Below are 25,787 nucleotides of genomic sequence, written 5' to 3' on the forward strand. Positions count from 1 at the left end.
TGGTGAGCTATAAAGTCTCAGTTTATTTATTCACATGAGCCACTCAAAGACACCTCTCAAATGCTTCAATTCTTTACTACTTATGAGTGTTATTAGTCAAAAGTAAGAGAAACTGTACAAAACCAAATTACAGCCTTCGAAACAGATCAAGATGTCAGCAACAGACATGATCGGCCATTAACCAAAGTCCCTAAAGCATGAGTGCACCTTTTAATTTAAAGGTCAGGTAGGCATTGAGTAAAAGGGTGCTCCCTTGTTTTATTGCTGCGTCTAGACTTTATTTTTTGTCCCTCTGTATTTCCCCCCAGGCTTGACCGTATAATCCAATGGCCTGGGTAAACCAGTGCTCTTCTCTTTATTGCTCTGTGTGGCCGCTCTCTATCCTAAATTGAGCGGACAAACCGCACACATTGACAGGAGACCCAGATTTGTCCTCATATACTGTATGTGGACATAAAGCTGGAATCAGCCTTAAAATCAGGTGAAAACTCAGTGCAGTATGTACACGCATCCCTCTTCTACCTTTACCTTATCTCAGTCTTTTTTTTTTTTCTTTACTCTCAGACCCATCACTCTCAGCTTCCCCCCTCCCCCCTGGAGGCCCTGGGAATCTCATTTAGCACTTTACAGAGAGGTCCAGACACTTTATTATGGCATGTCTGAAGAGAAGAGGAACAGAAAGCACAAGTGGGGGAAAAATGAATGAAAAGGGAATAAGTGTTAGGGTGTGTCAAAGTTAAAAAGATACTCACCAACGAAGGATTGGATCAATTCAATATGAGAGTCGAAGGATGTATAAAAAATGAGCGTGAGAGGAAGAATTAGAGCAGTGAAGGAGGGCATCTTCATGGAGTTTAGTGTGTTGTTGATAAGTAGTGACAGGTGCCAGCCAGGGGAACAAGCAGGGTGCACCTCTGTCACCAACTCTGACACACATATAATCCTGCCATGCCCTGATGTGCCTTCCTGTTTACACTGCTCTCAATTTCCTGCTTCTCTCTGAGTTTGACAGAAATGCTTTTCAGGTGGAGACTAGGCCAGATAGACACTTGGAGGTAGTTCAGCATTTTTTTGAAATGAGGTTTGTCTTTAGGGCTGTAGATTGTACCTATGCTTCCAATTGTCATGCAGATGTTGAGCCTATGTTTCAAAATGTCACAAAAAATAAGGTGCAAGTTTAGCTTGATTTCCTCGACTGGTTTGGAGCGAATGACCCTGGCTATGTAAAGCGTGTCACTTAATTACATCATTATGTCAAATGTTGACGCTGTATGTAATTGTAATAAAACAAGATGTAGAGGTTGCCTAGACCACAAATCTCATAAAAATGAAGAGAGACTTCTGACCGGGAGGTTTGGACTTACACATTTTTCAGTTTCTGGTCAGGCATTGACCCAACAGTAGATGGGAGCATTCCACCATTTCCGTCCCAGTCAAGAGTGCCTCTTGCTGGCCACCCCAGGCAGACCGCCCTGCCCTCCATTCTGGAGGTTTGGACTGTGGCCAGTTTGCTGCGTCAGAACTTATTCAGCAAATGTTTCCATTTCCCTCTTTGGTGTGTTAACTCTTTTTCAGAAAAGCCAAAAACCACCTCAAGCAAATATAAAAACGTTTTTCCGAAATTGAAGTCGTTTTGAATTTTCTCATTTCCTTCAACGTTTTCTAATGTGATGATTCAAAATACGCCTTTAAAAAAATGTTAATGGAAATTCACCTGCTGTAAATCTGGAGGCCATCTGTTGAGGATGGTGCATCTCAACAACAACAACAACAATCTGACCATCCAGTCCAGTTGCATCTGGTCAGTGGATGACTTTCCAAGTCTGACATGGTCTGTTCAGGCATTCAGATGCAGCAGCTTGAAAGAGACTTATGCTGCCTTTGTCCTTTCTGTCAGCCCATGGCTGTCATGACCTCACATGCTCTTTATTTATTGCACTTGAGTTGCTATTCTATGAACCTCACCTCTGTGCCCAGACCCGTGTTTAATGCCACCTAACCTGAAATACCCCCACACCTCAGACCTTCATCCGACGAATACCTTGAGAAATTTTAGTAGCCCTGCTAACTGGGTTTAACAGATTCATTTTAGGGAATTGTACCTTGTAGTTGCATTTAACTACAATTAATTGTTTGTTAAATTGGATATTACTGTTATGAATCAGACATGTTTGATGTTGAAATGAGAGCTTAGATTGAGCCAACCTACTGTAGGCCTGCCACTGATCTTGACTAACGTATGGAGAAAGGAACCCTGGAGAACCTTGAAGAACCCTTTCCATATTGCTTACTGTCTGTTCAACTTCAAATCTATTAGAACTCGTACTGAAAGATTTATGAACAGTTTTTACTGCAGAAAACTCACCTAAAAATAATGTGCAACAATTATTTTGCACAATACAAATGAGGACTATAAGCATTTGTTGACACTAACTTTTAAATAAATTAATGATGATTCAATTAGGAGAATAAACAGTTTAGCGTTTCCTCTCTGATACCATGACAAATCTGAATATGCATTTATCTACTGATGAAACTCTCCATGGTTTACATCCAGTAATATGTTGAAGCCCACTTCAACACAAAGCTTCCTTTGTTAAAGGTGCTGATTATCAGTTGGTAAAACAAATCTCACTTCTCTTGGTTTGTCTTCCCGTTTAGCTGAAGCTAACGCCCGGTCCCAGACAGAAGACTGCCATCCTAAAACTTTAGCTTCCAAAATGTCATGCTGGTCTATGAAACATAGACCAGCATGACATTTTCAACAAGCTGTTTAGACCTTCATTATGTTAACATGCTTATGAACTCGAAAATTATGGGTATTTTCAGAAAGTATAGCTAATAGGTGTTAAATCACTACTGACCTTCCTGTGTGTAAAATGATTTTGATCTGTATCTGATAAAAAAGCCTTTTTTCCTTATTTTCACATTACTTTATAGGAAGCTGTGTATTCTTACAGGAAGCTCTTTGCTAGCCCCTGTTTAAAACAATCAATGTTGGTGAACCACATGCCATTGAATATATAAATGCCATTGCAGTATGATGGTTCATAAAAAAGATGTTTGCATAAACTGATGACTGCAACTGATTCAAAATGGTACAAATTCACGTTGGTCTGTGCTAACTATCAGCTTGGTACCTGCTAGTTATAATTTATGTTAATTGTAAATGTGGATGCTAAAAGAGTGTTTTGTGAACTCTGCTTCAAAAGTCGTAAACTATCCCTTTAAGCTTTAAAGCTTTAAACGTTTTATTAAAGGTCCTCCAGCTAAACAACTGAGTCAAAATTAAACTTGATCTGATCAAATTTAAAATGAAACCCTTTCAGTGCATTATAGACAGACACGCGGACAGGCCAGATGGTTTAAATGCACGTGGCTCTCTGGCAAAGGCGACAATTAAAAATTCTTGTTTCATTGATTTTTCAACTGGAGAAAGGTCCAAGGCTTTCGCCCCCCTGATGTCAAGCAGACAATCGTGTTAGATTGTCTGCTGAAATCGTTTGACATCAAACACATCACACAGCAGCACAGCAGGAGGAGGAGAAGCCAATCAGCCTCACATTGGTGTTTAACAAGACAGTATTGGGTCTCTGCCCAAGCTAAAGAAATGTCTGGTTTCTGATGTTTGTTTGCATGTGTTAGTCTTTCTCTAGTTAGCCTTTCCCTGCCTGTTATCACAAATGCTTGATGGAAGTTTTGCCACTATGGATGTCAGGACTAGTTATAAGGTTTAAGGTTAATATCGTCTTCATATCAGCTCAGGTTGGTTAGGATCAATTTGTTTCCCCTTAATAAATTAATTCATCATTTTAAGATTTCCACTTTAACTCCAGTTATCCAGGTTATCAAAATGTGCTTGATGTGTGGAAAATTAAACCAAAAAAAAACAAAACAGCAAAAGACAAAAGCTGAAGATTTTGGCAAGAGAGCAAACACTTTTTTATGGTATTATACCAACAGATTAGAAATAGACTCTCACACTGAGATTGATTCAAAAGGAGCTCAGACATGAAATGGACCAGGAGGTTTGAATCTTTAAAGGCCTGGGCAGTCTAATCGGCCTAATAAAAGAACGGGAACAGGTTTATAGGTGGAAAATGTCATTTAACTTCCATTAGACGCTGTTGTCATGCTGTCCATCTGTCACTGCGCTTTTATTCAGGTCCAAGCCAACGTTGAGAAGGCACTCACACTGTTTGGCCAGCTGTTGACCAAGAAGCACTTCCTGCTGACATTCATACGGACACTTGAGGCTCAAAGGTCTTTTTTTCATTGGTTTAATTCATATAAATAATTTGTTGTGTATTTTTATGTATGTAAATGAATTTAACGGATTCTTTTTAGGGCATTAAAGCTTGTAGTTGCATATTTAATTGCTTGTTACATTGGATATTACTGTTATTAAAAAAAGCCCTACAACATTATAAACAGTAATGTTGTGTTTGGTCATAAAATAGACCACAAAAGACTAAATTTATGATGAAAAAAGTTGCACACATTAACAATTCAGCAATGCGAAATTAGCTGGAAAATCCCTCTTTGTTCACCGTTTAATTAAGATTAAATAGGCATTAATATTTAAAACAAAACCTTTAGATTAATTGTGCACGTTTGAATTTATAAGAAGAAAGCTTCCAGTGGGAGACAACAAAAGGCCGTTAAAAGCATGTGGGCTGTTGTGATGCGTTGCCAGGTCGTTTTCGATGCGGGATCGAGGCAACGTGGCATCTCTGATCATGACGGCCCTGCAGGGGGAGATGGAGTACGCCACAGGGGTCCTGAAACAACTGCTGTCTGATCTGATAGACAGAAACCTGGAGAGCAAAAATCACCCCAAACTGCTGCTAAGGAGGTGAGAAAGGAGATGGCTTAAACTACACTGGTTTACTTTCCTTCTGTACAAGTTTTACTGGCAAAATTTTCATAGGACATCAGTTTGATTGGATTTTATTAAAAGTATTGCTAGAATCATCTCTTCGGTTTAAATGAGTATGTCTTTAATTTCAAAGTTTTTTAGAGACTTTTTAGCAAATATTTTTTGGCTCATAAACATTTTAACTGCAAACACAAACACTTAATATATTCAGTTTAAAATGTAAAGAAAAATGCATGAACTTTAAAGTTCCTCCCTTAACACCACTGGCCCTGCTGGGGAAAAACAGACACTCTGCGGCTTTAAGGATGTTCAGGACAATGACATAATAAAATGCCACACAAATTAAACAAAAATAATACTTTCTGTTTACTGGCATATCATGATGAATTTGCAGGTAATTTCTTAGATCACATTTTACCTTTCCAACCTTGCATTGCCTTTTGGATTGTGTAGTTATTTGTTGTGATTTTCTTTTACTTAAAAATAATTATTTTATAAAAACCATTCAGAATGCTTTTCATTATCATATCTGGAAACTCATCAAAGCTGTTTTGTACATCCAGAAACAAAACCTTGGTCTTATCATTTCTTGTTTTGCTCTTGCCTTTCATGTTAGAACGGAGTCTGTTGCTGAAAAGATGCTAACCAACTGGTTTACTTTCCTCCTGTACAAGTTCCTCAAGGTGAGACATTAATTTTTTATCATAATTGAGCATATTCCTTTAACCATATCATCTAATCTTATTTATATGGTTTATTGTTCAGAGAGCCTAATGTTAGCTTGGCCACCTTGACTTAATGCACAGTTTCCAGATAGAATGGCAGAAAGAAAATGTTTTTCATAGGCAGATGAAGGCTTTGTTTACCCTGTGTACTTCATAAACAGTGAAAAAGCTGTTAAAGAAATACATTTTTGGCTGCTTCTTTATGTCTGTGTCATGTGACCCGCTCAGCCAGGGCTCAGTTTCCCCTCAGGCTGACAGCTGTGTGGGAGAAACCTTGAGCTCTGCAATCTGCCATGACACTAGAGGTTAAAAAGTATGATATTCAAAACAAAGCAGCGAGTTTATGAAACAGGTAAACAACTTTTCTTCCGAGTTTTATCCTCTCGTATGATTCACTAGAACAGCAAATAAACATTTGACAAGCGGGATCATCAAAGAGTCATATCACAACACAGAAGTCGCAATCTAGTGTTAGCATGCTACTGCAGAAAACTTCACACACAAATATCAGCAGAAGTGACACGTAGATCTACTGAATAGTTTGTAGCTATACTGGATGGAAGCAACAAACCCAGGAGAGTTTTAGTTGAATTTTGTCCGAACATTTCAGCATCTTTCTGAAACCAAGTTAGCACTCATGTTCAAGCAGAGAAGACTGCTGCAAAAACTATGTGGACAAAACACTGAGAAAAGAGAAAATAATTTTTTTAAATTCTATGAAACTGAAGTTTGTATCTGAGGATATTTTAACTCTTAAATCCATGTACTGTTATTCTTTATCTGTATAAAAACTACTTTGAAAAAACACAAAATGCCTATTAGATTTTAAGAGATTAGCAAAAGCGTGAATTAGCATAAATATATTTTTCTTCAGCTTCGTGTTGGTGCAGTAACTAGCACTGTTGCCATGCAGCAAAAAGCCTGGGGACGTTTGCCATAGAGTTTGCATGTTCTCCATGTGTATGTTTGGGGTCTTTCCAGGTACCCCACACATACACTGAGACTTTAACTTAAAACCATGAGTTAAATCATGGTTTAAAGTCCAAAACCATGACTTAAAGGAACAGTATGTAACTTTTAAAAAATATTATTTGTACATGTTTAAGAGTAAAGGATCAATCTCCTTTACTACTACTGCCGTTCGAAGACGTACATCGCTCCTGGTCAAAAATAACCAATCAGAACGAGGAGGGTCTTAGCGATGTCATCACTCTTGTGTTCATGCTGCTAAATGTGCTGAAGGCGGAGAAACAACTTACAGTTTCAGGAAAACTGTTTTTCCGCCATCATTGGTGTCCATGCTAATTAGCGTTGACATTCATGGCAAACTCTGTTGCTGTGAAGCAGCTGGAGGTGGGGAGCATTGCATACATGAGGATTACTTTGTGCTAAGACCCTCCTCCTGGCTCTGATTGGTTGTTTTTGACTCAGCAGTGTATTTAATCAGATAAGAGCAGGTCCACATAGAGAAGGCAGAGGAGCACAATTAGGCTTGTGGGTGTGTGTGTGTGTGTACGGGGCCGTGCGTGTGTGGGTGTGCAGGAACAGATGAATATTTTATCTTTTAACTGCCATGACTACACTGATATCCTCATGGACTTGCATGTAAGTGTTTTTCAGGGCAACAGTTAAAGAGTTAACTAAATTTGTACAAATTTCCTGTCTAACTATTCAGTTAGACAGTTTTTTAGATGAGAGGATGCATAGATTTTGTAATACTTGGTATTCAGAAAAAAATGGGATACAATACAATAAACTTTAGGTAGAATGTTTTGCTTTTGCCAAGAGACAATCCCTTCTTTCCTAACTTTGCCCCCTTGTCTCACACGTCCTCTTCACTGATCTTTGTTTTTTTTTTTTTTTTTTAGCTCACATCTTCTCCTCCTCTGATCTCTCTTTCATCTCTGTCTTTCTTTTGTCATTATTGAGCTGTCAGTCTCGTCTCTCCCTTAAGGTCATTTGCCTCTCCAGAGGGTGTGGGATGTGGCGCACTGCTGTCCTCCTGCCTTCATCTTTGTCTTCTCTCTTTCCTTGTGCCTTGATTGAAAAAAAACCTCAATAAAAACACAGCCAGGATAAGGATTTTTTTTTTTCAGATATTTTCAAAATCTGAAGAGAACATTGAATTTCATACATTTTTTTTTAAAAAAGACTTGTTTTGAAAAGATTGAAACATTTACATGAAGGTAATTCTGTGTTTTAAAACACATGATAATTGGAACCTAAATGTCTCCACATATTTCATGTCTTCTAAATAACAAGTAATCAAACTTCTGGCATATTTCCATTCATTTAACACTAACATTCCAAATATGTAAATCTTAATGTAAAAATCTCTATTTAATAAGAGCGGTTGCTGTAACCTTGAAAATTTACCACTGACATGTTTAAGGAAGCTTGATAAAAGCCAGGCGCTGTGCAGGCCAAAGCTACGTGTTGTGGAGGAGCTTCCAGCGAATGCAGAAGCATAACACCCCGGTGTCTTCAGCAGCTGCCTGCTTAATTGGCCTTGATGTTAACGAGCTTCTTGAAGCTCATGTAGATGGAACGAGGGAGGAAGGAGGTCGAGGACAAGAAAAGGTTGAAGGTGGGCACCGCTGCTGGTGGTTAGAGGAAAGATGAATTTGAGAGGGCATCGTCATCAGGCGTTAGGGAAATAGGAAAAGGGAATTGAGGAAGGAGAGAAAGGCAGCAGATCTGACCGGACTGGACTTAGAAATGACAAGTGTTTGATCATTAAAGTTTGTTTTTGAAATAGTTGTCATTTATATGTAAATGACTTATGAAAGTTTTCTTTCTAGAAGAATTCTCAACCCTTTTTTTACATTTTGTGAAATTAGGACATTTTTGAATGTATTTTATAGGGATTTTATGTGAAAGACAAACACCGAGTAACGTAAAACTGAGACGTAAAAGGAAAATAATAAATGTTTTCCAACATTTTTCTAAATCTGGATAGTGTGGCATGCATTTCACATTTAGCTATCTTTAACCTGATACCCCTAAATAAAATCCAGTGCAACCTCAGCTTGTCACAGTAAGCAACAAATTCATTAATCACATGACAAATTAAAACAAGCTAGATAATTTCCATTTGGCTAATTTCTTTTTTTAAATTTTGTTTACAGAGACTTCAGTGTTTATTTTATTTGTTGTTTTAGTTTTTTTTTGTTTGTTTGTTTATTTATTTTGGAAATGTAAAATGTATTCCAGTTCCAGTGTCAAATGTTTGTTAGGAATTAAAGTGTATTGATCTTTAAGAAGGTGTAGTTGCATTTTTATGCCATTACCAAGATATTATTTGAAAATGGTCTCAAAACAACATTATTGTTTAGCACAATAACTTTTTTTTATTTCGAACAGACAAAAAGTAAAAACAATAAACAATTAAAACAAATTATCATGCCATATTGACATGTAATTTTACATTAAATGTTTGAAAAGGAGCAGGCAGAAAATACAAGATCTTATGATTTCCTCATAGCTAATAAAGTCAGCATAGAGTTATAAATAGATTTGCAACTGCAGTAGGGTTACATTTTATTTTCATTTTTAAAAGTAAAGTGAATACAAGAGATGAAGAAGTGTACAACAAAAATGGAAGGACAATAGGACATTGTGAACTGATGTTAAAGGGGGAAAAGTGGAAATGTGTGTGTTTTAGAAAAGAAGCGAGTTATCGAAGAAGCTTGAAGGTGAGATGGAGAAATTTGTACTTTCCCTCCTTGTTCTCATCCGAAGCAAAACACACACACACGCACGCAGCCAATCTGAAGTATCTCCCCGAGCAGCGCACAGTCAGTCATTAAACTCTTGTCAGGATGAGTATCGGCCGTGATGTGTCCTCCTTCTTCCATCTAAACTGCTGCTCCATCAGCTGGGGGACTTTTCCTCAGGCAGAAGTGATGACTAACGACACCATTGATTGGCAAGTGTCTCTGATGGAGGGAGGAGGGTACGAAGTATACTTACAGCGTAACATCTGCGTCTGCTAGCAAACGCTCAACAGCTTTTAGTGAAGTCCAGAGGGAACAAAGTTTACGTAACACAACTTTATCATTTACATTTCAAGGCAAAGTCAAATGCAAAACCTTTTCAAGGAGTTGTGGTTAATTTAGGACAGGAAACACAACTATTCAAGATTCCCTTTGAACAACAGCAGTCCTGGGTCATCTCTTATGGTTGGACCACACAAGTTTTCTATTAGATTTAGGTCGGGAGTCTGAGGTTGTAGTAGAACAGGGCGTCCGTGCATCCTGAAGTCCTAATGAATATCCTAATATTCATTAGGATAAAGGTAAGTTGGCCTTAAATACATTAATCAGGTCTTAAATTTTGTAGTGCCAAGACTATTTAATCTCCTATATTTTATGCAATTTATTTTTCTCATTTATTATTAATTAGATATTCCTAAAACAGCAGTTACCTCTTGACTTCATGATTCAAACACAGACGGACAAAATTAAAAACAAGTTTTGCTCCTTTTATTCCAGGACATTCCAAGTACTCCAGCAAACTGTTTACCTCAAGCATGTTTTTTCCCTTTTGTCCTGAATTCTGGAATTTATTTCCCTTCCCTAGAAAGTCTAGAAATGATTCCAGCTTGAGGAAAATCCCAGTCTGCCTGAGCTGCAGATAACTCTGATACCCTTGTGCCTCCTCCCTCACCAGGAGTGCGCCGGCGAGCCTCTGTTCATGCTGTACTGTGCCATCAAACAGCAGATGGAGAAGGGACCCATTGACGCCATCACAGGAGAAGCCCGCTACTCCCTCAGCGAGGACAAACTCATCAGGCAACAGATTGACTACAAAACATTGGTCAGTAAACTTCCTGCGTCTTGGGACCTGTTTGGTCTCAGTCACTTGACGGGTTACTGAGCTGTAGTCACACTAATCAGCTGTCTGACTGCAGAAGACTGCTTCCCTGATTAGTGAGGAGTATGCTCAGCTTCCCTCCATGGTAAACGTGGCACTTCAGCACCAGTGCTGTTTGGTGTGGGGATGTGATCTGGCTATGAAGTGACTCATCATCTGCCCAGTGCTAACTATGTTGTCTATCAAAACAAAGTACTCATAGTTTGGACTGGAAACACAATGGGGCACATGAGGTTCCTCTGTAGTTGTTTTGGTCGACACTCAAGTGTGAATGTTGAGTTATTTTGGATCCAGTCAGTCGATTCAGACCGGGAGCTCAAACAAGGTTTGAAGTGGCTGCTGCATAGGTGTAAAAATGCTGTCAGGTACCTTCACATCCACCTGAACACCCATACAGACATCTCAACAGCTGGCTGTTAGCAGGAAGCACTCCTGATTAGGCCCAGTACCATGTGTTTGTAACCATATGCTTTCTGCCCTGTTGTTTTTTTTTTTTTCTGCCAGACGCTGCACTGCGTTAACCCGGAGAATGAAAACGCCTCAGAGGTGACGGTCAAATGTCTGAACTGTGACACCATCACTCAGGTCAAGGAGAAGTTGCTTGATGCCGTGTACAAAGGCAGCCCTTACTCACAAAGGCCAAAGGCGTCTGATATGGACCTTGGTAAGCCTTGCAGTTCTGTCAGCAATAAGAATAAAGTTGTATTAATCTATCTCAACTTTCCCAGTTCACATATTCAATAATGATTTCAGACTTAATGAACTATTGATGGCATTTTGTGACATGTAGGAAGAAAATGTCCATTGTTGCAGTAATTTTGCTCAACTCACATAAAGAACAGTTGCTCTCACCAGCCACTATATTAGGTACACCTTGACAGTACCAGTTTGGACTAATTTGCTTTCAGAATTGCCTTAGTTCTTTGTAGCAGAGATTCAATTAGAAACATTCCTCATAGATTTGGGTCCATGCTGATATGTTTCCATTGAATACTTGCTGCAAATCCCTTGTGAAAGTCTCCTGTTTTACTCTATAACAAAGAGAGTGAGACGTAGTGACTGGACAGGACAGCAGAGTACAGTGAACCCAATGTCACATTCAGGAGATTTGGCATGTCCCTGTGGAAGTAGCCATCAGAAGATGCTTTTACTTAGAACGTGAAGAAACGGAAATATTCAGCAACAATACTGAGGTAGCACTGATATTTAAATGGAGCTCAGTTGATACTAAGTGGCCCAAGGGTGGCTGAGCGACACCTTTACACCACCATAACCAGCCTGGAGGCAATATTGTGGCACCTGGTCATCTGTGTCTGATATTTTTTTAATTCGGCGCAGATCGCGCGCACCGTTCACTCAGACTTGTTGATTTGGAAGGTGCCAGTTTCCCTGCACTGGCATTTATATGAATCCTCTTCTCTTTGCTTCCAACTTCTCTTCCCTCTTTAAAAGAATGGCGTCAGGGTAGGATGGCCAGAATCATTCTGCAGGACGAAGACGTCACGACCAAGATCGACAATGACTGGAAAAGACTCAACACGCTAGCTCACTATCAGGTAAGAAAACACACAACAAGCTCACACAAACACAACCCACTGAAAGAGATTCACGAGGCAGGTGTGTGTGTGTGCGCATGTGTTTTTGCTGTGCAGGTAACAGATGCCTCAGTGATCGCCTTGGTGCCAAAGCAGAACTCTGCGTACAACATCTCCAACTCCTCCACCTTCACAAAGAGCCTCAGCAGATACGGTGCGGCTCGGTTATTTTCTCAGCTCCATTCCATTTAAATCATTCCATCAATGATTTCTCTCTCTGCCTCTCGTCCCGCCACAAGTCTGAGCTCTCTTTCATTCACTCTTTGTTTGTCAGGGTCGTGATTGGGACCCATTTTTTTCTTACCTCCCCACCCGCCTGAGTGAATGGCAATCCTTTATATCCATTGCCATCAGCCCAGGCCAAGGCTATTCCATGGCTATTGCCAAAGCAGTCCATAAATGACGGGCATTAAAGCAGACACCTCGCTCTCTGGCTGACAGAGTGAAAAAGAGAAAGGACACCTGGAAGTCACAGAGATAGAGGCCCAAGCATTGTAAGCTTCAGTGGAAAATCAAATTATTTATAGAGTAAATTACCCTGTAGAAACAAACCAAGAAAAAAACCCTTATCTGGTGCAAAGTGGGTTTTGTTAACCCTTGCACCAACCACCTTTACCAAAAGTTTAACATTTAGGCTGGAAGCTTGAATTACAAAAAGGACACTTCCTTCTTTTTTTTCCATCAGATCTTCTGGTGTCTAAAGAAATGACCAGTGAATCAATTTTATTGATTTTTTAAATTGATTTCAGGTTTTTTGCTAATGGCTGTGTGAGTGTAACTTTTTTTTTTACACAGAAATCTTTTCAATTAGAAAAACATAAAACAGCAAAATAGTAACCAGAGCTATGGGTGACTATGTATTAACAGCCTCCTCCCAAATATTATATCCAAAATGTTTACTACTTCAGATATGTCCACCAGCTAAGGAGTTAGGTTAATGGGTGAAATCACCCAAAGCTTAATTTGATTAAGTTGAATTAAACCTTTTGAATGAGATGTGTTAAGTAGAATTTGATACCCTCTTTCTCGCACTTTTACAGCCAAATAAGTTTCAGACATGTGACAGGGAATAAATTTACTTTTAAACAGTTTCTCACATTTCCATGCTTCCTCTGAATTCACCTTGAACTTTCATTGTGTAACATTGAACACAACCAAAAAATGGAGTCTTTGGTGCGTTGACTGATTGGAAAATGATCTTACTTTTCTAGCTGAAAGTCGGATGATTAAGATAGCCTGTTAAGTTTTTGGTGCAGCTCTAAAAAATAACATGGATGGCAGAATTTTATATCACACACAAGTGTAGTCAAAGTATATGAGACTTTATTTCACACCAGACAGAGACAGGATGTTTTAGTATGGTAGATTGTTAGTGAGGATTTACGTATATATCTATATGTGATTCCCAGACAGCAAGAAGATAAATACCTTTTGTTGATATTATCCCAGTTTTATTTAGCAGATCGATGCTGTTATGTTAAAAAGTCACTAATATCAGCCGACACCGATGTTAGTGCCACTATATGGTGCACACCTACTATATATTATAGTTATATTGTAATTACTTATGGCTCTGCTTTGTTTGAACGTGGGTGTGTTTGTGGAAGGAACTGTACATGTGAGGGGAAAATAATCGGCCAGCCATGGTCATGATGAGTTTAGAGTTAAATCCTGCTGACAAAAGCAGGTACACCACCCAGTCTTTCACTTTTCTATTCCATGTTGTTCTATTACTCCCTTCTCTCCTGACCTTTTAGTTTCTCTTTCCATTTAGCCGGCCACCCACCTCTCCCTGTCAGCTCCTCCACCGTTTCAGCTCTTCTTCTCACGCACTTTTCCTTTCTCAAGCAACAAAAGTGATTGTGGCACGTATCGGCTTCTGCCTCCTGCTTTCTGGCCCCGGGAGCAACAACTACTGAGCAGATAATCATAATCGTGTTCCTCTGTTCACCCCACCTCTGCAGCAGCACTCCACACACACACTTTTCTATCGTAAAAAGAAACCGTTGCAGATATCTCACTGCTTCAGTCTAATCAGCTTTGACACTCACACTATAAATAATGAAACAGACACAGAGGCTAGAAGGAAAAAAATGAGTGACAAATATTGAAGGAAGACGGTGTTTCTGTTGAAACTAGCAACATCTTTTTGGTTTTTTTTAGTATAACATTGTTCAAAGAAGAACTAACACATTTCTGGTAGGTCATCTTCTCTGGTGATTGTCTGTTCAGAGAGCATGCTGAGGACGGCCAGCAGTCCAGACAGTCTGCGGTCCAGAACGCCGATGATCACACCAGACCTGGAGAGTGGCACCAAGCTGTGGCATTTGGTGAAGAACCACGACCACTCGGACCAGAGGGAAGGGGACCGAGGGAGCAAGATGGTCTCTGAGATTTACCTGACCAGGCTGCTGGCCACGAAGGTACGATGCAGACAAGTTGACGGGCGGGAACATAACCTGAGACCGTTAAACTACACTAAACTATAATTTCATTAATATCGGTTTTAGGAGAACATGATGCACCTCACCTGTTTTCTTACATCTTCCATGTTACACTGATCTGGTCTGAGATTTAAATCCAGTAGGAAAATGTGTTGCATGGAACCAGAGTAGATTATCGCAGTAGCTGTGTAAATGTGAGCAAAACTTTGTCAACATTCAACTGATGTTGAAGAAAACACAATTTTGCAATTGCAGTGTTTCCCTTGAATAAAAAATCCACTTAAAAATCACCCCAGAATAAGTTTATTTATGCCATACGTTGAAACTTGAAACATATCATGCCATCATCTTCCAACTTTTTTGTCTTTTCTGCCAGCAGCAACGTTGCATTGTTGGTCACATGACTTGTGTGATGCAAAGAAAGTGTTTCCATTGCAGTTTTGGTGAAATATTCTAATTTTGACAACACCGTTTCATGCTAGCACGAAAACTTTGTAGCAAAAATGTTCTTTTTTAAAGTAAGGATGCATCAATTATACATATTTATTTTCATAATTTCAATTTACGCAATTATATTTTCAGTGGAAACACAGCTACTGAGTATCAATGTCAAATGTATTTATATCACATTTAAAAACAACAATGAAATCAACAAAAACCAAAAAAATAATAATAATAATAAAAAGAAATGTAATTACAGGACACCATAACCAAACATATTTCATGAAACTCAGACTGAACTTAAATTAAAGACCAATTTAAAGAAATTAGTTTTCAGGAGAGATTTAAAAACTCTGCAGCACAAATTTGTAGGGGCAGCAACGGGAAAATCTTGAAAAACATTTTTTTTTTTTTACTGAGAACAGTTAAATAATTAAGTGCTAAATCATTTAAAATTTTAAAGGTAAGTAAAAGAATCTTACTTTTCCTGTGAAAATGATCACAAAATTGAAAACTGGCTATAAGAGCTGCTGAATTTCTTCAACAATACTGTTTTTGTGAAAAGTTAGATAAATTCCCAAGATACATATCTTAAGTTTTAAATTTCTTCTCTCTGTGGGAATCTTCCAGCATGTCTCTCCATCTGTCCCTCGCCGTCTCCCAGTTCTGCATCTCTTATTTAATTGTAGACCGGGGAAGGTAAATAGAGCAATGGGCAGCAGTTACAACAGAGCCAGCCTTTCAATTTCCACTGGCAATAAGAGCAACAGATTAATAAAGGCTGGGCTTGGGGTGCAGGGAGGTTGATACTGGGGATGTCAGGAGACAGGCAATTTGTTAGGGAATTGAAGATCTGGTCATGCATGATGAAAATAAAAAAACAGATTGGTAAATTCAATTGAAAAGCAAATCTCATCCCTGTCCTCTCAACATCACCGTCTTTCTGTGGCGAGCAGCCTGGACATATTGTCTCTGCAGATCCCAGCACTTTTATTCTTGTTTAAGAAAGAAATTCTTTATTTTTTTTGTAGTTATTAACGCTACTCAACTTTTACTGATGCGTTCTCCAAAAGGCAAAAGCTTTTTTAAGCTTAATTATTTAAGCTAAATTTTACTTTTGTATGCTGGGAGTCCTATTTAATATTTAATATTAAATATTTGTCAGTCTGTCAGAACTAACGTCCAGTATAATTTGAACTAAACCTGCTGTGACATTGTATCATATTAATAAACATGTTGACACATATAAAAATACGTGTCTAGGTTTAAATGCAAACAGTGGAAGCATTTCTAAAACAAATCCCTTCACATCTATGAAATGTGTGTGTGATTGTAGTTGGCCCTCAGTAAAAACATAGCATGTGAATTTGAGATCAAATATGTAACATTCACGGTGTTCTGTTGCATCCTGGATGCTGTAAGTTACTTTAGCCATTATGTGAACACCTGGAGTTAAAAGTTCAATGTCTTGTTGACGGTCTAGAACCGCCCTCAAGAGCTCAAATGAACATCAGTTAATTATTGGAAAGGTTGTTCTGCTGTTTTTCTCACTGAGATGAGTGAATCTTCATCAGCGCAGACAGAGAATCTGCATAATGTAGCATGAGATTAAGGAGCATTGTTATTGCTTATTGTGGCAGATGCATAAAGATTCAGTGCTGAGACATGAGTCTGCATATCCCATGGAATCGGATGGATGCAAAGTAATGTGAAATGGTTGTAAGATTCCACACATTACTGAGCCAGTCAGGTTGGAAATGGAACCATATTATTGATAAAGTCTTTAGTTTTGCCTTTCTTTTTCAAAATGTCCTCTGAGCTAAAGGTTGATTTGATACATTAAATATTAAACCTGAGCAGAAGACAAATAACAGAAATGTTTTTTTTAAAAAACCCTTTCAGTAAAACAAAGGTCAGAAGGATTAACAAGGCGACACCATCTGTTTTAAAATGTCACAGAGCTTGTCAGACATGAGCACCCAGTTTCTGCTCTTTAGCTCGTCATTTCAAAAGCTGATGCCAAACACCTCTGAGCCATTTAGTTGCTCAGTGCTCAAGGTTCAAACGGCAAATTACCTCAACTGGCACTGAAAAAAATACAACCACTGGGAAAACGGTGGGAAATTCTGATAGTTGAAGGATGACTGGTTTTATGGATGATGTATAATGCACATTGTAGCTCAAAACATGTAATTAATAGCAGTAGTAGTGGGGAAAAAGCTTGAAATCAATAAATGAGGAGAAGAAAGGAATTAATGGTGTATAAATGTAATTGTTAATTTCAGAGAGTTGAACTCTGGCTGATTGACATTTCCTGTCAATCAGCCAGAGTCAACAGTGGACCTCAAACAATGGAAAGGATTATAAAACTCTAAAAGAATTTTGAGAACTGAAACATCCTGCAGTTTTTTTTTCTTGTAGTTCATGATTAAATCTCTTTAGAGATAATCTAAGTTTCTACATACATTTCTCTTTGTTTAACTCTCCGTGTTCATTTTTTCTTCCAGGGTACATTACAGAAGTTTGTGGATGACTTGTTTGAGACCATCTTCAGCACGGCTCACAGAGGCAGCGCGCTGCCGCTGGCCATCAAGTACATGTTCGACTTTCTGGACGAGCAAGCCGACAAGCACTCCATCACAGATTACGACGTACGGCACACCTGGAAGAGCAACTGGTGAGAAACGGGGCTGGTTGTTTCTTTAGACTGGAAGCCATGAAAAAAAAGGGTCAGTGCTAAAATGCCCTTAGTTGGGTTAAGCTTATTAAAATAAATTCCAGAGGTAAAAAAGCTGGTAAAAAAGAGGTAGCCTATAGAACAGGGGTGGGCACTCCTGGTCCTCGAGGGCCGGTGTCCTGCAACTCTTAGATGTCTCCCTGGTCCAACACACCTGAATCCAACAGCTGAATCTCCTCCTAAGTGCAGTCAAGTTCTCCAGAGTCCTGTTAACGACCTCATTATTTGACTCAGGTGTGTTGAAGTAGAGATGCATCTAAAAGTTGCAGGACACCGGCCCTCGAGGACCAGGAGTGCCCACCCCTGCTATAGAATATAATGCTGTACACATTCTTTGGCCGACCCAGTAAAGTAAAACACCTCTGACGCCGTTGGGTAATCTTTTCTCCAAACTTCTGGATTGTGTGCTTTGGTCAGATGAGATTAATTTCTTTTGCTCATATTATTCACTGCAACCACAATCAGATCTCTATGGGAACAGTTTACGACCTCAAAACGACGCCTCGCAACGAAGAACGTGGACGACAGACAGCGGGGAACTTTTTACAGAAGGAATAACGGACGCCACCGTCAATGGAGCAATTTGAAGTTATTCAGCAATAGTAGCCGTCAGCATTATCTCAAGGTTGTAACAACAAGAAGGAAGCTAATAAAAACAAACAAAACCAATAGTAATGGCTTTCTGTGGAGCATTGACTGCATTTTCTGAAGAGAAGTCCGTTTGGATCACGTTCACTTACGTTGTCTCGCGTGAGACAACGTAAGATGCTAATCTTGTAGGCTATGATGCAATGAGGTGTCATTCAGGCTGTAAATACCACCACTGCTCCAGGTGGTTCAACTATATTTTTGAGGGTTTTTTTTACAGAATGACTCAGTTTGTCTTGGGTTCATGTTTTGCCTAAACCTGGAACTTGAATGTAATTTTGTTGTGTTCTGCTCTGCTGCCTCCAGTCTTCCCCTGCGGTTCTGGGTGAATGTGATCAAGAATCCTCAGTTTGTATTCGACATCCATAAAAACAGCATCACAGACGCCTGCCTGTCCGTCGTGGCTCAGACCTTCATGGACTCGTGTTCGACGTCTGAGCACAAGCTGGGGAAAGACTCGCCTTCGAATAAGCTCCTCTACGCTAAAGACATCCCCAACTACAAGAGCTGGGTGGAGAGGTACGTCCAAGGTGAACCTGAACAAACCCAGCCTCAAACTTGCTAAATCTGACCAGAGGTGAGCAACAAATCTACAGCCCTGAAGTCAAAGTGGAAAATATATCCATTTTGCTGCTGGAAGGTAGGAAAATGAGGCAGAGCTATAAGATCAAAGTTAATTACGCTATTAAGCAGCTGTAAGATTAGAACAACATTATAGGTTGAACTCTAGCTGCTGCAGGCTTTTAAAGCATAAATACATAGTTGAATTAAATTAGGGCAAAGGAATTACGTGCTGTAATTACTGCTGCCTTACTCCTGGCTTATTAATATAGATTACAGCGTTTTCAGGCAGCCTAAAGTATCAGTAAAAGCCACGCTGCTTGAATTCTGCTCTGTAAGCAACAAGTAAGGACAAAAACATCTAAATCTCTTCACTTCTGTGGCCTACTTATCTTTAATTCAGCTACAGGATGAGCAAAGGCAACTTTTCAGGAATCAAGTTGGATTTAAGCATCGTTGAATCACGTGCTCATATTGGAAGAGATGGAGTTTTTGATTTTTTCCAATTCCACAAATTTCAGGTTTTTATCTCCAGATGGTAAATATTAAACTTGCCTCATCTATTTCTTTCTTTCAAACGTGTTGGACGGGCTGCAGCTTCTCCACCAGGTTTACATGTTCGAACACCAAACCCAGCCATCCTGGGAAAATGAGCAGTTTAGTGATACAAACACATATTTTCTAGTGTTCTATTGAATGTTTTTCAGGAGCAATGTTTATGTTTGATATGATTGCTGTGCCATGCAGTCTCAGCTATACAGTTAGCTAAAAACGAAGCAATGCACAGTTCTTATTGTCACTTTTATCATTATCACAATATTACCACAAAGTATGGTGGTAAAACTTCCAAAATTTTATATCGCTCACCCCTATTTTTACTTCTATTTTATGCTGTAGTTTAGCTCAGTGGTCTTGGTCACCTTAGAGATCCACCCATCTTTTCAAATAGAGTTGTCTCTAAGCACGTTTTGTATTTGAGGTTTTCTTTCTAGCTTGACTTTTGCACAACCTCACATTGCTTTTCCTCCTTCTGTTTCACTTTTGAAGAAGTGACTGCAGACACGGAGTCACAGAGAGCCGAGCTCCGGATGATGGCAAACATAACTCTGCTTGACCTGTCTTCTAGATATTACTCGGATATTTCCCGTATGCCAGCAATCAGCGATCAGGACATGAGTGCCTACTTAGCGGAGCAGTCGCGCCTGCACCTCGACCAGTTCAACAGCATGTCTGCTCTGCATGAGATCTACACCTACATCATCAAATACAAAGACGAGGTGAGCGCCCTCTGAATACGGAGCCGAGTCGAACGGAAAGGAGAGCGAGGCGTAATGAGCCGCTGGATGGATGGACTGTGCCTTCACTTGTCTTGAGTAACACCATGAGGTCATTTTAATTCAATTACACTGATAAGCAATCTGCATGGGTGCAGGCTGGAAGGTATTAGCGCCATTAGGATACACATTAAGGCGTGAGCTCAACACATTATGAACCTAATGAAGCTTTACAGAATTTATCTTTTTTTTTGTTCTTTGTTCAAAATGTGCAGAAAATAGCACCTGCTGCTAGAGGACAAAAACTAAATTAAACCCGATTTTTATTTATTATTATTATTATTTTTTAATGAATGTACTTGTTTGCAGCATGTGCTAAGATGATACCATTATGTGCTGTGTTACCGTAACGTTCTGAGGCAGAGGGAGGAAATGAAGACTAGGCAGTGTGAGCGTAATTAGAGGAACACTGTTTTTGACTAATTAAATGTGACGGATGTGTCATGAGAGTAAAGATCTGTTTAAAGACCGTAATTTGAACTGGCAGATTCCAACTATATTTTTCTTTAATATTATCATAAAAAAGCTTTACTGTTTACTAGAGTCTGTCAGATCTGTCTGACGTTTGTTTATATCAATAAATATTTTATTCTGCTAATGATGTGTTTCAAATGTAATTTATTTTTCGCAGTGAAGACATTTATATTATCCCAGCTAACATATCATAAAACAGCTCTGTATTAGTCTCTGTTTTGAACATTTTAATGATAGTATTAATTATTCCAGGTCAAAAGGTAAAACTTGCTGCTGGATTCATTTTGGCCAATTTTATTTCCTTTGCTGCTTTACTTTAATGAAACATTTTATTTCCAAAATAACTGGGTTTATTCCCAGGTTCATAAGACAGGATTTACAAAATTAAAAAAAATTCAATATTTGTGATAAAAACAGCTCTTGTCTCTAAGGGAGATGTTAAAGGCAGAAGAAGCAGGGCCGGTGGTATGGGTGGGCATTGGGGGACATCGCCCATAGTCAGCCACGCTCGCCCTGGACTTGAAGCGGTTTATCTTTTTATGTTTCATTTTGTTTTCTGTATTTTGTGGTTAAAGCAAAAACAAGCTTTATGTTTTCACTTTGCACTTTGGAAGTAGTCCAAGTCTCACCCTGTTAGTCTTTTTTAGAGGAAATCGATACATCTCAGCTGCCGAGTTTATCGTGATCAAAACTCTTCGTCTTTGGTGACTTCAGTCATTTCCAGTATTATGTATTAAAAAAACAACAAAAAAAAAACTGTATATGTTATCTTAGATGTAGACGACTGGAGCAAAACTCAAACACTGTGGATGCTTAATTATTCCATCTTTACAATTTTCACACTTAGGTTTTAAAAACACTAAAACTAAGAAGCCCAACATGGTCATTTTCTTTTTGCAAACAAACCTCACATGAATTAAACACATTGTTGGTGTTGCTGTTGTTTTCAGGTTATTAACCTCCACTGATCATATAGGACAAAATCAACAGTTACCAAATGTTTTATCCAGATAAAACAAACTAAATCTACCCTTTACTACAACTATATTTGTATCTTTCTGTTGGATGCGTGTGGGGGTGTTGGCGTGTGTGTGAGTGTTTGAGAAGCATGCCGCTCCCTCCTCTCTGTTGGTTTATAGCAGCAGTATTACAGTAGTTACTCTGCCTGGTTGCAGCTGGCTGCATTCAAACCAACTGCTCCCTGTCATTACAGCCTATTATCCAGATGTAGGCAGCTGCACGGTGCCGTCGCCTCCAACACGTGCCCTGACCTTACAGCCACACACATGCACACGCCCACACATGCACGCACACACACCAACATGCAAAGATGTGCTGAAAACACTCGCATGCACTCGCTAATGCGCTTCCACACATCATTAGGAAATCGTAGACATTGGCAGCAGCTCCTCCTCTTCCTGGGTAAACGACACGTTGGATAGATCAACACTCTGCCGTACGCACGCTCTCAGTGGCAATTAATATGCAATTACACAGGTACTGTGGGTCCTCACCCCTGAACTCGCCGACCCTGCCAGGGTTATCATCAACAATGTAATTGCAACTGAAAACGTGCAAATGGAACCAAGCGTCATCTGCAGTACGCAGACTTCATGCAGCTTGTTGTAGGCTTGTAATCAGCGGCTGTGCTCATGGTAACGCTCTGCCTTGTTTTGCCTCCAGATCCTGTCGGCGCTCCAGAAGGACGAGCAGTCCCGCAGGCAGCGGCTACGCGGAAAGCTAGAGCAGGTCATCGACACAATGGCCCTTGCCAGCTGAGGGCCGGCCAATCAGACACCTCAACTAGTGCAGAACTTGGCTTAACCCACACGCCTTCCCCTCTCCACGTCTGACATCATTTCCATGCACAACGTTTTGAAATCTGTTGTCGCCACGCTCGCAGACCGCCCCTCCCCCCCACAGCGGTGGGAATGAAGCAGGAGGGAGACGGGCGACGCAGCGGCACGCCGGAGGGACAGCAGAATGTTTGGTCACCACGTTTAGTTTTACTTTCTTCTCTGAGCCGCAATTCTTACTCTGATCAGCCAAATCAAATGCAACTCCTAGCCTCAGCTAATGTGGACCTGAGCTTAAACAGATGAGCAGGAAAAAAACTGGTTTAGCTGGAACCCCTGCGGGGAAGGTACAGGCCACCCCTCGGTATCTTTCCACTGCCACGGCAACGGTTCAGACTGTGAGTCATCGAAAATCCAGGAGATTTTATCACTCTACTTGATCCCCTTTCTGTTGCTGTCCTCCGTAGGGAGCAGGGGAGATGAAACATCAGGGACTCTGCAGAGCGGCGGTGGGAAATCCTGGCAGAGATTTACTTAGACGTTTCAGGAAGCCGCAGAAACGAGGGGGACGGAGGACCGACCCGAGAACGTCCCCCGTTTCCGGTTTGGACTCTCCACGTGTCTATCGGCGCAAAGAACAAAAGAACAACAACAACAAAAAACAAAACACGCCTCGAAAAAGTTCCCGTTACGCTGCGTTTAATTTGTCATTGCATCCGATTCTTTTCTCTCCCCAGTGCTGTGCCACTTGTGTTACTGCTGAATTTGCACAACAGAAGCTAAATCAAAAGAGAGAAGAGGATATATGATCAAATATATATATATATAGATATATAAATACAACCCTTTGTTTTTAAAACGAATCAAAAAGTTGAACTTTTTTTCCTCCATTTCAATGTACAAAAGATGTTTCAGAAAATTTGATATTTCCTAGATGAAAAACAAAAAAAAAGATTATGAAAACACAAGGAAAAGTCGTCTTGTGCCATGTTTTACTTTGAATGTCGTTTAGTGCAAAGAAACTTCTTTTTGTTAGATAAAATGTGCTAATTTGATCATGTTGTCATGCTTAGTGACTGAGAGTTTTAAAAACAGGTAAACGGCAGAAATATAAGAATATATTACAGACATTCTATGTTACCTGAGTTATTGGCGGCCGTTGTGTGCTGTGGCTCCGAGGATTGTAAACAGACAAACGATGTCTGGAAGCCGCCGATGAGCCAAACAACCTACAGAGCTTTTGTGTTTGCTTTTTTTTGGTTTTGTTTTTTTAGAGAAACCAAATAGATCAGGATCAGCCGTTTTAGACGAGTCGTTGGTGTTGAAGGTCGCCTCATGCTGTGCCGTTGACCTGGATGCAGATCCCTGGCACACTGTGCTGTGTAACTTCTAGGTCTTGTTCTCTAGACCTCCCCTCTCGTCTGAAGCGATTTATGGGCCCGCCGCGCCCGCTCCACTGAAGGATAGTTTCGCTGTGCAGAGAAAAGTGAATCAGTTTTGTCAAAGTCTGCAGTAAAGCCTGTAAAGCTTAAAAGGCCCTTTTTCTTCCCCAACTGTGAATGTGGTTTTTCAAAAAGGTAATGAAATGTAGCTTGAAATATGTGAGTGTTTTTGTACAAGTTGAAGGCCTTTTTGTTTATGTTTTCTGTTGTTTTATAGAGGTAAAAAGAACTTAAAAGAAAACATCCTGATAATTTTCCTTGCACAGTTTGCTGGAGCACATTAACTTTCAGTGCTTTGAAAGTCATTTTGTTGGTTTGCATCTCGTTCTGCTTTGGGGCGGTTTCTTCAGAGGGCTGGAAAACGGAGGGAAGGAGTTGAAACTGTTCACAAAGTTCAAACATAACAAACTCAGCCATCCATCAACATCAACATGTTACAGACAACGTGTTATACAAATCACAAAATTAGATCCCACAAATACGTTAATGTTACTGGACGCTTTACAGTTGTTAACACCTCTGGTAAAAGTGTGTAAAAGGCTTTTAAAGAAATTCATCTTTTATTGCAGTAATGTGGTCTCACGTTCATCTTTGGGGGAAAAGTCTATTTACGTTTCCATCATATTATGTTTTGTGTTGGGAATAATAAATAATTCCCAGCAGTTATTTATTGGTAATGTTTTAACTCTCCACATGGGATTCGCATGGGAGAAATCTTCACTCTGAATCCCATTAAAAACAAACCAAAAAGATTATTTACACAATTAAATTCAACAATTAAACACTTTCCCAGCTCAGAAAAAAAAAGACATTGCTGTGTTGAAGGGGAATTGAGAAGGGTCATCTTGGGGTCATCAACCAATAAACTGTGATCTGCTTGCCACTCGGTGATTTATAAAGTATTCTATGATGTTCACTTTACCGTCCAAACCCACCAATAAACGGTGGAGCTGGCAAAAGACGAAACATGTCACATGACAAAGTAATCACAGCAGATGTTTAAATAATTGTGGCACCCATGAATTTGATAAAAAGGTTGTTCTTTTATTTTATTTTATTTTTCTCATTAAATAAATTTACTCAAATTGAATAAAAAAACCATCTGAGATCATTCTACTGCAATAAAAATGGACCTTTTGAAATGGTTTTAACTTTTTTTTTTTTCACTAATAGTGGAGGACACTATAAACGAACCTGTGGAGTAAATACAGCTCAGTTCTTCTGCTGAGCAGTACTTCTTCAAAGGAAACTGTTAATACCTCAAAAACAAATGTTTTCTTCCTCTTCTGTAGTGCTTCCTGCATATTTATTCCCCTTGAAAAGACATTTTATCCAAGTCCTCAGGGGGAATAAGGCAGAAACTTGTGTTTGCTTTTAGTAACATCAAACCAGAACTAAGACTTTCTTAAGAATCAAGTTTGCACAATTCTGTCTCCCACCAGTTGTGGGTCTGGTCACCTGGAAAAGCACACGCGTGCATTTAATGATCAATTTGATATGCAGTATCTGGAAAATCTACAAACAGACATTGACAAACCAGGGTTTAAAACCACATCACAAATTTTATTACGTTTTATCTGCATGTTTGCGTCAAATCAAAGTGATAAAACGAGTTTGGTTGTTCCACTGCTGCGAATGCAGAAGATACAGACAGAAAAGTGTGACCATAAAAAATCTCCAGACGCTGTGAAACACTTCCTGTGTGATAATTGTTCAGTCACAGCTGCTTTACAACAAGAAGCCAGCATGTGTTCATTTGACACAAGTAGTGATTTCCACCCTTGGGAAAGTTTGCGGTCACCATGTTTGAGCAAGACGAAGGCAACAGATGAAATT

At 39.5% G+C, this 25,787-nt stretch overlaps 1 protein-coding gene across 2 annotated transcripts in view; it reads left to right on the top strand.

Annotated features, from left to right (window-relative positions):
• Positions 1 to 23,391, top strand: part of LOC102220729 (plexin-A1-like) — a 289,583-nt gene extending 266,192 nt beyond the window's left edge. For both annotated transcript variants that reach the window (XM_023337491.1, XM_023337496.1), the window contains exons 22-33: positions 4,166 to 4,263; positions 4,697 to 4,855; positions 5,496 to 5,562; positions 10,276 to 10,422; positions 10,984 to 11,143; positions 11,932 to 12,035; positions 12,132 to 12,228; positions 14,307 to 14,497; positions 17,467 to 17,636; positions 18,651 to 18,863; positions 20,032 to 20,182; positions 22,397 to 23,391. In XM_023337491.1, coding sequence (XP_023193259.1) covers positions 4,166 to 4,263; positions 4,697 to 4,855; positions 5,496 to 5,562; positions 10,276 to 10,422; positions 10,984 to 11,143; positions 11,932 to 12,035; positions 12,132 to 12,228; positions 14,307 to 14,497; positions 17,467 to 17,636; positions 18,651 to 18,863; positions 20,032 to 20,182; positions 22,397 to 22,492 — 1,653 coding nt within the window. In that variant the 3' untranslated portion in view covers positions 22,493 to 23,391. The remainder of the gene's footprint in view (positions 1 to 4,165; positions 4,264 to 4,696; positions 4,856 to 5,495; positions 5,563 to 10,275; positions 10,423 to 10,983; positions 11,144 to 11,931; positions 12,036 to 12,131; positions 12,229 to 14,306; positions 14,498 to 17,466; positions 17,637 to 18,650; positions 18,864 to 20,031; positions 20,183 to 22,396) is intronic.
• Positions 23,392 to 25,787: the final 2,396 nt, after the last annotated feature.

The sequence above is a fragment of the Xiphophorus maculatus genome, chromosome 1, assembly GCF_002775205.1.
Source record: "Xiphophorus maculatus strain JP 163 A chromosome 1, X_maculatus-5.0-male, whole genome shotgun sequence".
Classification (NCBI taxonomy): Eukaryota; Metazoa; Chordata; class Actinopteri; order Cyprinodontiformes; family Poeciliidae; genus Xiphophorus; species Xiphophorus maculatus.